Source organism: Ictalurus furcatus, chromosome 2, assembly GCF_023375685.1.
Source record: "Ictalurus furcatus strain D&B chromosome 2, Billie_1.0, whole genome shotgun sequence".
Classification (NCBI taxonomy): Eukaryota; Metazoa; Chordata; class Actinopteri; order Siluriformes; family Ictaluridae; genus Ictalurus; species Ictalurus furcatus.
Genome location: NC_071256.1, coordinates 32,140,733 through 32,155,295, shown reverse-complemented (window position 1 = coordinate 32,155,295; position 14,563 = coordinate 32,140,733). Strand labels below are relative to the sequence as shown.

The following is a 14,563-nucleotide window of genomic DNA, read 5'->3' as shown; positions in this document are numbered from 1 at the left end:
TGTAATCCTAAAGCTTTTTGGAAGGCCATGTAACCTTTTCATGTCACTTGATGATTTTGGGGCACAGAAATATTGTTACGACCCGAAACCTAATAGGCAAGTTAAAGGAAAGGCACTGAAAACAGTGTGTTTAGAGTACGCATTTTAGCGAAGGGAAAATGGCTACACCGTACAAGATGATCACACAAGTAAATCTTTTCAGAGCATGAATATGTTTAATATTTAATATTTAACCACACATAAGAGAACATATATTGTTACGTACAGAGAATCGGTCGTTTAGCAACGGTCAATCAAACCAGCAGCCAATCATATAGACTCCAACTTGGGTCTGTGTGTGACCCACAAAACCCAGTCCACTTTGAAGATAAAGCCAGCTCACAGCTTACCTGATGGATACATCTTACTTTCTGAAAGTTAACAATTTTTGTGTTTATTGAATTTATCAGCCGTATCAGTGAAATCTTATTTTAAATATTTGAAACCGGTCTCCTCCAAATGTGCTTTCTTATCTTATTGTCATTTCAATTCCTGAGCCATCAATTATCTCCCTTTCAATCAGTCTCCTAAAATGACACGAAGTTGTTGTTAATCTAAGCCTGAGCCTAAATATTTACACCTTTGTACATGTCCTTTGCGGTTTCCCCCCGCTATTCTCCTTATTACGTCATATAAACAAATTCCTAAATAAGGATCATACAAACCAAAGATCTCTGCAAATCCTTTTAACCAATCACAGCTCCCTATCCTTATTCCACTCAGAATAAAAGCAACTAGCCAGTGAGCTGTGAGCTGGTGGGACAGGTAAGAATAGCGCAAGAACATGTTTATACATTTGGCAAAAACTGGGTTATTCTGAGAAAGGTAGTTGTCTTGAATGCATTTATAATTGCCGTTCAGAGTCTTGAGTTGTTTGCATTGGAGTCAAGGGCAGTCACAGGGGCAAATCAACCAACATACAGGGGATAGTTACAATTTAGGGATGGTAAATACAGGCCTTAGGGGGTAGTTACAGAGCTTACGTACAGAATTTAAGGGGCACTGTTAGGAATACACAAGGTTTCATAGAGAATATTTGAGTAAAGTTACAAGATGGGGAGTGCAGGCATAAAGTGTCTGATAGCATTACTCAGGGACATAGGACACCTGCCAAACAATGATATGGCTCCTTTCAGCTTTATCCAACGTCGGCTTAATCTGAGGGGCTTCGCCATCTGCCTCCTCAGTCTCATCATCTTCACCATCACCTGGAATAAAAATGACCAGAACCAAATGATAGATTGTCAATAATGTTCAACACAGTTCCAATCACATTATATAGTTCAAATCACAATATAATTTTAGGACATATACTGGCCTGCCCACTATTTGTTCATCCATCCATCTATCTTTATAACTGCTTTATACTGGAGCCTGTCCCAGGAATGGGATGCTAGTCCATTGCAGGGCACCATTCACACACACATTCACACACTTAAAATAGACAATCACCTATCATGTTTTTCAGAGGCAGGTGTAAACCTGGAAAACCTGTGGAACTCCACACAGACAATCGCCATAAATCTGCACCACCGTGCTGCCACACTACGTCAATCACTCCAGTAGGTCTGTGCTTTTGTGTACGTGTCATTGTTCCTTACCTATGCGGAAATCAATGTAACCCTCGCCTCCACTGAGGACCAAAACATTCTGAACACACTGAGCTTCTGTCTCTGCTGGGGCTGAAGAACCCTGAGACTCTGATGGACTGTCCAGGACACTGCCATTTAGGGTGGCCAGTACGTTGCCTGGGAAAAAAATTTAAAACAGCAATTAGATAAAAAGCACCTGTATGTTTACATCCATCCGTTTTCCATACCGCTTATCCTATGCAGGGGAGCCTGGGGCCTATGCCAGTGAACTGTGGCACAAGGTGGGGGACAACCTGGACGGGGTGCCAACCCATCGCAGGGGCACAATGGCACACACTACAGACAATTCAGGAATGCCAATCAGGCTATAGCTTCTTTGGACTGGAGGAGGAAACCCCTAAACCACAGGAAGAACATGCAAACTCCACTCACAAGGGGCAGAAGTGAGATTCGAATCCCCAACCCCGGAAGTATGAGGCAACAATGCTAACCACTAAGCCATCTTTCCCCATGTATATTTACACCTTATTCTAAAATCACAGAGTTACAAATGCATGATTGTAATTCTCTCCTTTAAGTAAGTTCTGTTGAGTAATTAAAAGACACCAAAGGAGAAGTCAGCACATACCTGGCACTGACACGAAAAATTTCACTGCATCCCGGTGCCCATGGAAGCACAGCTGAGCCTGGGCCATGGAGCAGTATGGGATGAAGCTACCGTTGCCTTTGTCTGAGTTGCTGTCATCAGCATATACGTGGATCACGCCTCCTGATGAGGTGGGAGACACCTTATTTGCTAGAAACAAAACACAAGAAATCTATTAGCAATATCAAACGGATTGACGAGAAATAACAGCAGACCAGTGCCTAAAGGAGCAGTTTGTAATTTTAGACCCCTCTGTTGTCTGCGAGGTGAACTGCAATTACAAGAAACATTTTATTGACAAGCCTTCTCTTTCCCCACAACAAATTCCTCTGCTGAAACTAAGTATGCCCCGTGGGAAATGGAGAAGAGCCGAGCTAGTTTCCGGGCCAGAAAAAAGTAAACTAAAACCTAAAGGAAGAAACTAGTGAGACCTTTTACATCTTTGACATCATTATTACAGGTTTACAAGCACATTTTAAAAATTACAAACTCCACCTTTAAATAAAAAGAGCAATCAGTTATCCAGGCTCTCCAGAAAGCACTAATATGATAGGAGCATTAGAATCAAATGAACAAAAGGGAGCTTCTATACAGGAAATTATGAATCAACATACAAAAAAAAAAAAAGAAAAACACATGCACACACGCATATGCACAAGGTCACGTTTATGGTAACAAAATAGAAAACAGCCACAAAATAAATAACTGGAGTCATGCAGAAACGTCTAATGTAAACCATGATAACCATGACAAAGTGCAGCTTATAAGACCTGAATGATTTGAAGAAAGCAAATGGGAGAGAAAATGGAAGATGTAAAAAGTGATGGGATTAAAGGGCAACAGATGGCTCTAAACTTACCCCTCAGGCCAAGAAGTTGTCCCCGATGTAGGACTACAGCTACAGGAATTGGAAAAGGGAGAAAGGGAGGTGGAGGCACAAGAGCAAAATCCATCAGACAAAGCAAGGGCGCAGGCAAGGGGTAAAAAGAAAAGTAAATGCGGATATAGAAGTAGGGTTGGCAGAAAAGAAATGGAGAAAGATGTCATAAGAATCACAGTGTGTTGAAGTTACAACAGACGAAAGAAAAGTGGATTGTTTTCCAACAGAGACCTAGCAAATATGTTATTCTCTATTAAAACTTACTCTCAGTCAGAGGGATAGAGATGATGACTCCATTTCCTGTTCCTACCCACAATCGGTTCCCTCCAATCAACAGGGCTGTTATCCGAACAAATGAGAAGCCCAACTTCCCGGTACCTGTCAATCAAAGCCAACATATTGCAGAGATCAACTGCTGCTTCTCTGAATTCTGCACACTCAAATCACTGTCTATAACCCATAGATATACAATCCATCCCCAGTGAAACAATAAACAACCAAATATTAAGTGTTATTTACTTTAATTTACGTCAAGATTGATCTGTTCCTATACTTTTGATTGCCTACAAATTGGGTGGTCTGATACAAAAGGATCTATGTTTTATGTTGCTTAACACATCTAGATATAAATACCAGGAAATAAAAGCTGGAATCCTAAACTCTCATCTCATATCCATCTTTTGATCTCAAATCCAAAATGTCTACAGCAAAAACAACTGAATTTGCCTTGCCGTTCCAATAGTTTCGGAGGGGACTATAAATGGACGACATGCAGTTTACATTTGTTTAGATTTCAGCCAAAGAGAGGACAGTGTTACCAAGCATCTTGCTGACATAGGGCTCGATGTCCACGTCCTGAAGGTGCTGGTGTGTGAGCGCGTGGTACAATCGCAGCGTGGAGTCCAAACGGATGGACACCCATACGCCATCTCCAATCCAGGCGAGCTGCCTGACCTGGCTCTCCCTGCGAGGGTGAGCGTCAAATGATTTCTGCAAAGAAGAATCGAAAGGTCAACAAGGAGTTTCAAAGGGAAGGAAGGAAAGATGAAATAAGGAATAAGACATCTTCTCTGTAGAGAAATTTGGCATAATCTTTTTGGATCATCTAGACAAAAAGGAGTAAGACCTCTACAATCGGTTTTGCTGGTTGTCCCTTGATGGTTTTTAAATATTGTGTTCTCTTAACTACTTAGCAACAAACAATACAGACACAGTTTTAAGTTGATTTTAAATACCCAATTAGCTGTATCTTCATCTTGTTAGGATTATGGACAATATTTATGGGTAGAGACACACAAGAGATCCTTCTTGTGGCTATGGGTGTGTATGCACAGGTGAGTATTTAAAAAGGGGGGGGGGTTGCACAATATGGAGAAAAATAATATACTGTAATTATATTACTATGCAGTGCGATACAGCAAATGCTAGATATATTAAAACAAAGTGGTTAATCCATCATGTGTCAAGTTAAAGATTCGTCTACATGAATTACACCAAACTTGTCATTAAAGTAACTGATAAATAAAGTAAAGTAAAGTAATTGAGACTTTAGTGAAATCTCAAAGAATATTCAATCACAGAACACATGTTTAAAGTGCTCTATTTGTAAATTATACAACAATTAGTTCCGGTCCACTAATTTAATTGGACAAGATTGGTCGAGTGCTGATATTTAGTATAATAACACTGGTACATTTCACTGTTTGTATCACTCCACTTGTCTGTGTTTACTATGTAATATTCACATTCCAGCAACAGGTTGTTATTGAAACCGTTACTACGCTTGCTACGGGCTGTCAGTCAGTCTGTATTGGCATGACAACACTTTATCCAGATGTGGCCTCTTTTGGGGTCTATTTTCGTTGACGTAGCAAAAAATAACAACATGTTTACCTATACTGTATTTGAAATGTCAGTTACTTGATATCAATTTCTTGTTTAAAGAGCTGTTGTATAAAAGCAATATCAAACTCGCAATCATGCTGTTGTACTGAATATCTGCACGGGTGTGATTACTTGTGGCCTTGTGCATATGGCAAAATCATAACCCATACTGATATTCAGTACAACAGCACTCTTGCTTGTTCAATATTGCGTAATGATTGAATTCTTGATTCTGATTGGTCAGACGGTGTTGATTAATTTTTCCTAACAGCAGCTCCGACAATAGTATCAGCACGTGTTCTAGGGTGGACAATCCACACAATAAGTCTAATAATAAACATTAAAACCGTGTCGTTATTTAACGAAGAAAAACGTATGATTATTTATTTGGTGAAGTTTTCTGTAACATGTTTAACAATGGTGTAACGAGTCTCCAGTGTTTACGCTTTGTAAATTAGAGGTAAAGCTATAACTTTGAATTTTCTACCACAGGAAAGTCTTCAGGACAGAGGATTCTGTACTTGTATGGGTTCACTGTAACATAACTCGCTGCATTATTTCTGTCCTGTTAACTTCCAGATAAACTGAAGGAACTGTTCATAGATGCTATAATGTGAGTGAGAACAGGAAAATGCAAACACTGAATATAACTAAAAACTGCTCAAATGTATAATTGTTAAAATAGAAATTGCGATTACTTTCAAAACTGCTGGGGTATAGGAGGAATTAAATACTTCTGTTATTTGATAATAATGAACATCATTGATTATTTTCCTATAAGAGCACGCCATGTCGTGTTTTATTCCTTACTTATTTTACCTTGCTATCAGGAATACTTGATATGAATATGATCTCTGGTTTATAATAAGATATTAATGATTTTTTTTGATTATTTTTGGTATTCATTAGAGAATATGTAAGGGATTATCTTACCTCAATCTGCATACTTTTGGGCTGGATTACATGGATTTTGTTCTTGTAGCCACACCAGACCTTGTCATGCACCACAGCCATACAGCGAATGGAGTGGTGAGGGCGACCCAGGTCCATCAGATGATAGTTAGACAGATCCCACTGACCGTCTGTGTGGAGATCACGTACATACACAGGTACATCTTACCAATCAGTCTGCTATATAACTTATGTTCATTTCAATTTAATGTTGTAGTCAAGTCTTATATACTTAAGACAAAGTTAAGTCATGTCACCCTCACGTCCAAGTCTAAAGTCTTGATGATTTCATTTATCAGGTGAACTCTGGATATCTTAATGAATTGCAGGAGACTATAGTCAGGTAGTCTGAGTAATAATTTTGAGTAATATTTAGCTATTACCTTAACCGGTTTATAAACGCAAACTTCGGTAAAAATGTTCCAAGTCAATGTCTGAGTCGATTCTTGATCAAGTTACAAAATGAAAATCATGAATTAAACAGCGGTGCCAACATCGGTAACGAGAAAATTCTAACAGGGGAAGAGAAAAAATAGACTTTTCCCATTAGCATATATTGATGGATGGGACAACTAAATGCTAACAGCATAAATGATCAAACATGAATGGGATAAACTGACATTTAACTGTACCTTTGGATTCATAAGCAGCCGACTGTCGCTTAAAAAGCTTTGTTTTACACAACTGTTTCAAAATTAAGTGCACATCCATATTATGTTGCACATAACAATAAAGTATACGGTATAAGTATATAATATACGTATATACTGTAAAATAGCACAGTTTGTCTGCTCAAATAGGAACACGAGGTAACTCGTTACGTAAAAAAGATAAAGTATACAACACCTACTGAAAGATTATATTAAATGGCTATGCTCGTCACATTTTATTAATGAACTGCTTGTTAATCGACAGAGAACTGCAGAGAAAATACTCACTCTTATTGGCAGTTTGAGACTTCACAGCTGAAAGTTCACCAAGATAAAGTATGCGCAAAGTGAAAGTAAATGTTTTTTTCACATCCTGCATCCACAAATGCATTTTTCATATGTACTTCAGTGAATTATCTTTCCTGTTGGTGAATTGTAATCACGTTTAGAGCGACTGCTGCTTTAGCTGAGAAAGCAGAAAAGTGTCATTTTCAGGCATCGCCTGTATCACCATTCACGTGGGTCAAAAATCGTAAATGCTACAAAACTGCAAAAACGGTCAATGTTGGCACTACTGTTTAAATCGACGTGAGTGGTACATCACTGGTGTTAATGTTTTGCATCATTAACAATGAAATTATTTAGAACAAGACGTTAACATGTCAATGGTTTGAGAGACAGATAATAAAAAACATAAACCTTCAGCTCTGTGGAAAATTGCAAGTGTTCCATCCGCCAGTGCCACCAACACCCTTCCTTTAACGTGCCTGACAGGCCGAGAAAGAAGGAATATACACAACACATGAATAAAAAAAACGGTCTTTATAATTCATATGGCTATAAAAGCACTGTTCATTGGGACTCCACTTACACTAGACTGAGTACAGAGTCTTTGAGTTTGATGGAGTGGAGGCACTTCTTCCAGTTTGCCACTGCAGAATGCACATACAGCCTGAGGATTGAGTGCACAGAGATGTTACACACCTGATCTGGAAGTGTGTGTTTATTGGGTACTACTGTATTGTACTGTACAACACATTTATGACTTTCAGATGGGTAACAATAATGTCTGAGAGGGTTTCAAGTGTGAGTTTGTGTGTGTGTGTGTGCATTTACTAATGCATGTGAGAAACTCACCAGCCGTTCTGGGCACCGAGCCACATGGTGGGTGCGGCACTGGTTCCAGCACGTTCATCTCCTCCGTTTTCTGAGCCTGTGGGTGCTGATGTCACTTCCTCCTTAGTGCCACCACCCTCACTAAATAAATACATTACACATTTCACACACTTTCACATTATCATAGAAAATATTACATGACGAGCATCAAAATTATTCACAATGCGTGTGGATTTTATATGAAACCTACAACTTGTATAATATCCACGAGTCCTAATTTCATACATCACAAAACGTTATTATGGATCACTGAAATTCACTTCCTTGTATACATAATTACTACAACACTAATAATTAGACTACACCACTTCTGGGCATGTTGCCATGGCTACTGAACCCTCCCATGATAACTTGATTGGTTTCAACCAATGACAGTGAGAGTTAATGATGAGTCAATTATCTAAAACTACACTACAGTCTGATTTACACTTATCTGTTCTCTGTATATCTATAGGATTGTAGTGTGTGTGTGTGTGTTACCTGCGTGAGTTATCTGTAAAGACATGTTCAGTGAATGTTCCAGAAGAGGCGGAGCTGCCGCCCTCTTCACTTGGCCCCGCCTCCTCTGACACTTCCATGGCTTCAGTGGCTTCCTCTGCTGACTGAGACACTGCCAGCCGGCTACACACTGGAGCTGCAGGTGCTATACACAAACACACACACACACACACAAAGCAAACTTATGTAGGTTTTTTTATTAATGTAGATTTTATCTTTATCTTTCCTGCAATATTGAGGTCCAATGTTCCAGTCTTTATTTTAAAAACAGATTTAAATTGTTTGATTGTTCTTAGTTTTAGTTTGAGTAGTTATATTCTGGAGTAAAACAGTCTCAGCGTTTGCTTAATAACATCTGGTGGTGGGGGATATACCAAAGTGAGACATGGCATAATTTTGATGGTTTATATTATTTTTTTCCCCAGTACACGTGTGGATGGTGACATAGCTGAACATTTGAATGACTGAACATTCTGATGATTTGAGGATATATGACAATAATTCACAAAAAACTATCAGAATTTTGTCTTCTTTAGTGACCGATACTAAGGTACTATGATACACGTACAAGACGACAAGGCACATTAAATGACGAGGTTAAAAAAAAAAGGCTGTCTTTAAGTGTGTTTTCTAATTATAACCAGAATAATAAACCATATTTACATTTACATTTTTGGCATTTGGCAGACACCCTTATCCAGAGCGACTTACAGACGTGCTTTGAAGTCTCCATCAATAAATATATCCAGATACTAGTTCACTAAGTCATGGACTGTGAATATCATCATTCGAAAAACTCTGTTGGAGAGGTAATGTATTAAGAAAAGCACACAGATAACACTTTTTTTTTTAATTAAAGTGCTAATTTAAGTATTTTAGGAAAAGGTAGGTCTTTTGATGTCGTTTGTTGGATGAAATCTAGGGAAAGTTAATTCCACCACCTAGGTGCCAGAACAGAAAAGAGTCCTGATGCATGCTTTTCTTGTACCCTGAGAGATGGTGGGACCAGTCGAGCGGTGCTAGAGATCTGGAGGGAGTGGGTGCTGGTCCATATTGATATTAGTAGAGGAAACTGAAAGCATTATCACCTTATTATATGTATTTGTTTGAATGTTTACATATTTTAAAACAGCTAGCTCCCACTATGACCAAAGTTGCTGACAATACCTTTGAAACTGATATTTTATATCTATTATTTTCTGTGGCCATCAAAAAATTCAAACAAATATAGTTGACCCTTCCAAAGCTATGACACCAAAACACATGAAATTTCATGGGGTTTTTTTTCATATTTTCAGAGCCTGGGGCACCAGAGAGAGCGAAGAATTACCTCTGAGGATATAATTCACTGGCGACTGCTGGAATGTGATGAGCCAAGTAGTTCTGATTTTTGGAATAAAAAATCACTTACCCGTAAAATACACTTTTCTAATTGTTTTTCAGACTTTCATTTTCGTTTTTAAGCTTCATTTTGGTTTGTTACAATAACACTGACACCCACAAAACCCACGCACAATGTTCATGAACAAATCTTTCACAGTTTCGCAGACAAACAGATAACTATGCACTATAAGATGTGGCTCACCTTGTCCTTTGTCCAGCACTGGGGTGTCGGTGCGTGAGGAGCAGTTACTACGCACTACACTGCAGTTGGTTGCACAGCCCACCAGTGTGATGCCCGCCAGCATACCCTCCACTCTACCAGTATCCTCTGAACCACCATCACCCTGCTGCTCCAGAAATATCTCACCTGCAGGGTAATCGCTCTCGCTGGCCGCTGCACAAAAAACGCACATTTTGCATTTCAACAAATTCAGATCTCAAACAAGTTTTTACATTTATATAGCGCTTTTCTAGATACTCAAAGTGTTTTACATAGTATGGCGGTGGAAATCTGGATGATGTGACGGCAGCCATAGTGCGCCAGAACGCCCACCACACACCAGCTATTAGTGGAGAGGAGAGAATGATGTAGCCAATTCAGAGATGGGGATTATTAGGGGGCCACAACAGAGAAGGGCCCACGGGGGAATTTCACCAAGATATCGGGGTATACCCCTCCTCTTTACGAGAAGTGTCCTGGGATTTTTAATGACAACAGAGAGTCAGGACCTCAGTTTAACGTCTTATCCAAAAGACAGCGTTGTTTTCACACTGTCCCTAATACTGGGGCATTAGGCCCCACACAGACTACAGGGTGAGCACCACCTGCTGGTGGTGGCCTCACTAATACCTCTTCCAGCAGCAACCTTAGTTTTCCCCATGTCATCTTCCATCCAGGTACTGGTCAGGCTCAACCCTGCTTAGCTTCAGTGGGAAACCAGGTGAGAATTGCAGGGAGATATGGCTCTGACAGAGTTAGAGTTCTATGAGACTACAGATATCAAACTACCTCTTCCCTCATTCATAACTTACATTCTTGCATTAGTTCCCTCAACAGGCTCTTTTTTCTCTCTCTCCTGAGTAACATTATATGTGTGTGTTTTTTTTAATAACAACAGTTTTTATCCCCTTATTATTAGGCTTAAATTATGTGGATTGTCCACTCTACAAGTCCTTGAGAATAAGTTGTTACTATACAAAAAATAATATATTAGAACGAGCATATTAATATAAACCTGCAGCTGGTACTGCTGTCATGGTACTGCTTCAGGAAATTAATAAACACCTTCTTGATCAATCAGAATTGAGAATTAATCCATGCTTTGGTACAAGCAGATTTATAATACTTGATGTTATTGTCAAAAATGCTGAATGCAACACCATGCAAAAGGCTGCACTGTATTACTGAAGGGGTTTACTGACTTATCTCTCTGTTAGTGAGTGTAGCTCTCACCTGGAACACTGGAGATGCAGAGCACGTGGGCATTACACACATTAAACTGGTCAACCAGTGACCCAGGCTGATTGGCATCGATAATGACCACCTTACTGGCTGAATGAGTGCTGGTCAGGATCCAGACACGGCTACTCATCGAGTCTGTCTCATGTAGTTCCTTAGGCTGAGAGAGAGAGAGAGAGAGAGAGAGAGAGAAAGCACAGGTGAGAGAAGCAGAGAAAGACACAGCTGGTGAGATCTGTAAAAGCAATATAGGATAGCAAATAAAAGATTTAGTATAAGCAACAAAATCATTCTAGCAGGGGCTTATATAATGTTCTTGTATTTGTGTTTTAATCATTTTCTCTGACAGTAGCAAACCGCATCTATTATATATTTGCAGGTTTCTCAACCTGGGAGGTCTGCACTTTTATTATTCATTTTTAATGACACCCCTATCATGGATATCCCTAACAAATACTTTCTAAAATTGTTGTAGTGGTTACATAAGGAATAAATCATTATAGGAAAATAATCAACATCATGAATGGCCTGAAGTAAAGGACCATTATCACCCTAAAGTTGATATTGTTCCTATAACAGCACGTCCCAAAGTGTTTTATTTCTCTCATACAACAGCAATTTGCCAACACTTATATTAATGAATGACAAATCATACTTTTTAATCGGTTTATAGTTACATAAAGTGTTGTGGAACATTTTCAAAAAGGAGTTAGTTCCTGTTATCACTTTATATCAGTTATAAACAGTTCCATCACCAGCCTTTTTAAATGAATAAGCAAAGCCCTCCATCCTAAAGACTTTCCCGTGACAGAAACATTTTACTGACTGTTACAAAGTGCCGAGACTGGAGACTCCTTCCAGAAATGATAAATACATCTCCTGACATAAAGCATCAACATAGCATGATGATACATTTTCTTTGTTGAAAAACAGCACATTTTTATTCGTTTATAACTAAGGTTATTAGGACAGAAATGATAACATATCAGAATGAGTGCATTAATATAAACCTAGAAAATGAATCAATACCAATCAGATCTGAGAATTCAACAGTGCCGTGGTATAAAGTTATAACGTTAATTATAATTATTACATGTAATAATTATAACTATTTAAAACTATAACCCTCGTATATTTTAAAGTATTTATAATGAAACAAGTATAAATAATGTCAATTTGAAACTAGAAAATGCACTGTCAACACAATGATCAAAACTGATCAGATCTACACTTCTGCACTGGGTTCCCTGAGTGGAAATTTCAGGAGGGAAACATATACATACAAACATACATACAGGATATATAAGAGTATATTCATGGTATAGCATATGTTGCTGTTTACCTTCTTTTTCTCCGGTGAGCTATGTTCGCTCTTATTCTCTCCTCCCTCATCCTCTCCGGTCAGAGGATCAGTGCCATTGGCTGGTAGCTTCACTCCTGCCTCTTGACTGGATGTCCTCCAGCCAGTCAAGTCCACTCCAGCAGCACACCACAGCTACACAAAGTCAATGTGTGATGATTCATCCTACATGGTTCCTACAGTACAGATTTACAGCAAATCTCATAATAGTGCATGTGTTTTACCTTCCTGTTGGGATCCTTCTCCACCAGAGGGCGGCAGTATACAGGCACGGGGACGTTTTTCATGCGGTTGTCCTCTTTCTCATTGGCCTGTGAGGAGACAAGGAGGTGGGGACAGTCACAAAGCAGCTAATGACACTGCTTCACATGTAGAAAAGGCCCGGGGCAGAAGCTGCATCATGGCCTGGTTAAAATGGCGCAGAAACACAGACAGAGAACCAGTTAACAGTTAAAGTTAAAGAGGCAACTGTAGTGAGAGCAGGGGTGTCAAACTCATTTTAGGTAAAGGGCTACATTACACATAGTCTAATGTCAAGTGGGCTGGACCCAAAAAATTGTTTAGTAGGCCATATACATCAACAACTCCAAATGTGTTCATTTATCAACAAATTTTGTAGTGTTACAACCTGGAACTGAAACGGACTTAACTGGGATTCTTAAAAATTCTAGCTTGCTAGTGAAGAATTACGTATCATTCGCGCATTATTTCAGTAGTGCGCTTTATGGCCCTGAGTTTATCGCTCTATTTTTTCTGTAGTGGAATAACAGAGACCCACTCTTTTTTCAAATCTTTCAAACCTAACACAAGATAATTTTCATATAAAATGCAGATTGAAAATTCATTTGGTGGGCCGGATTAGAACTGGTATCGGCCCGCAGGTCGCATGTTTGACACCCCTGATTTAGATTTAGGTTAAAGACATACAAACATGCTCAATAGGGATTAATCAATACTCTACGTTGACTTTTAAGACAGAAGCAACAGCCAATAGCAACCATTTAATTGTAGACTTTGAAAAGGGTTGATCATTGTACCAATCTGATAATCTAATCATCTGGGAATCACTGTTTATTTTGAGTTGATATCTGTAGTTCTTAGTTGGTAGATATCATTATTGTGTTGCTATGTGCTGGAGATGTTCTTGCTCCGTTGTATTTTGTTAAACCCATCAAAGAACCTTAAGGGATCTTTGTCACACCTAAAGGGGCAGGGCTTCGGTTAGCTTTGACTGCTAGGCAACGTTTGGGTGAGATTAGTCGTGGAGTTTTAGAGGAGGTGGGGAAGGAGAGGTGCATGCTAGTCCTCTGCCGGGCAGACTTGCCTGCGGCCTCTTTCCTGCGGCGTCCTGAGCGCTGTCTGCCTGGGAACCCGTCTGCAGGAGATCACAGTTAGAGCCACGGCGACACATGGTCACCACTGGCAACCCTGACACATACACACTCTCACCAACTAACATGAGCTGCTGATGCTCTGAGATCCAGTAACTTTCTTAAATTTGAATCTGTGATCTATTTAAACCAATCAAATGCTCCATATGAGCTACCTACAAGCATAATTCCATTAAGATTCTTGTGAACTTTTTGCAGAAGTGTTTCGTTTTTCTCCTGACAACCGGAAACTACACTTGAGGTCTGTAGTTTACATACGCCTTGCTGAATCTACAAAATATTAATAATAAAAAACAATAATAAGAGGGAGCATAAAAATTGCATTTTGTTTTTCATTTAGTTCTGCCCTGAATAAGCTTTTCACATAACCAATGTTTACATATAGACCACAAGACACAATAATAACTGAATTTACACAAATGAACCCGTTCAAAAGTTTACACACGCTTGAGTCTTAATACTGTGTGTTGTTACCTGGATGATCAATGACTGTTTTTTTGTATTTTGATAGTTGTTCATGAGACCCTTGTTTGTCCTGAGCAGTTAAACTGCCCACTGTTCTTCAGAAAAATCCTCCAGGTCCTGCACATTAATTGGTTTCTTTCCAACAGTGGCTAAATAGTTTTGAAAGCCATCTTTTCACACAGAGTACAA

At 39.2% G+C, this 14,563-nt stretch overlaps 1 protein-coding gene across 1 annotated transcript in view; it reads right to left on the bottom strand.

The window, feature by feature from the left end:
* Window positions 1-193: 193 nt before the first annotated feature.
* mapk8ip3 (mitogen-activated protein kinase 8 interacting protein 3) overlaps window positions 194-14,563 on the bottom strand; it is a 53,351-nt gene continuing 38,981 nt past the window's right edge. The window contains exons 19-34 of the mRNA XM_053614875.1: window positions 13,843-13,893; window positions 12,743-12,829; window positions 12,501-12,653; window positions 11,153-11,318; window positions 9,902-10,093; window positions 8,299-8,461; window positions 7,780-7,899; window positions 7,514-7,594; window positions 7,342-7,409; window positions 5,975-6,123; window positions 3,976-4,147; window positions 3,422-3,535; window positions 3,137-3,175; window positions 2,260-2,427; window positions 1,641-1,787; window positions 194-1,247 (exon numbers count right to left, since the gene is read on the bottom strand). Of these exons, the coding sequence (XP_053470850.1) occupies window positions 1,126-1,247; window positions 1,641-1,787; window positions 2,260-2,427; window positions 3,137-3,175; window positions 3,422-3,535; window positions 3,976-4,147; window positions 5,975-6,123; window positions 7,342-7,409; window positions 7,514-7,594; window positions 7,780-7,899; window positions 8,299-8,461; window positions 9,902-10,093; window positions 11,153-11,318; window positions 12,501-12,653; window positions 12,743-12,829; window positions 13,843-13,893 (1,992 nt within the window). The 3' untranslated portion in view covers window positions 194-1,125. The remainder of the gene's footprint in view (window positions 1,248-1,640; window positions 1,788-2,259; window positions 2,428-3,136; window positions 3,176-3,421; window positions 3,536-3,975; window positions 4,148-5,974; window positions 6,124-7,341; window positions 7,410-7,513; window positions 7,595-7,779; window positions 7,900-8,298; window positions 8,462-9,901; window positions 10,094-11,152; window positions 11,319-12,500; window positions 12,654-12,742; window positions 12,830-13,842; window positions 13,894-14,563) is intronic.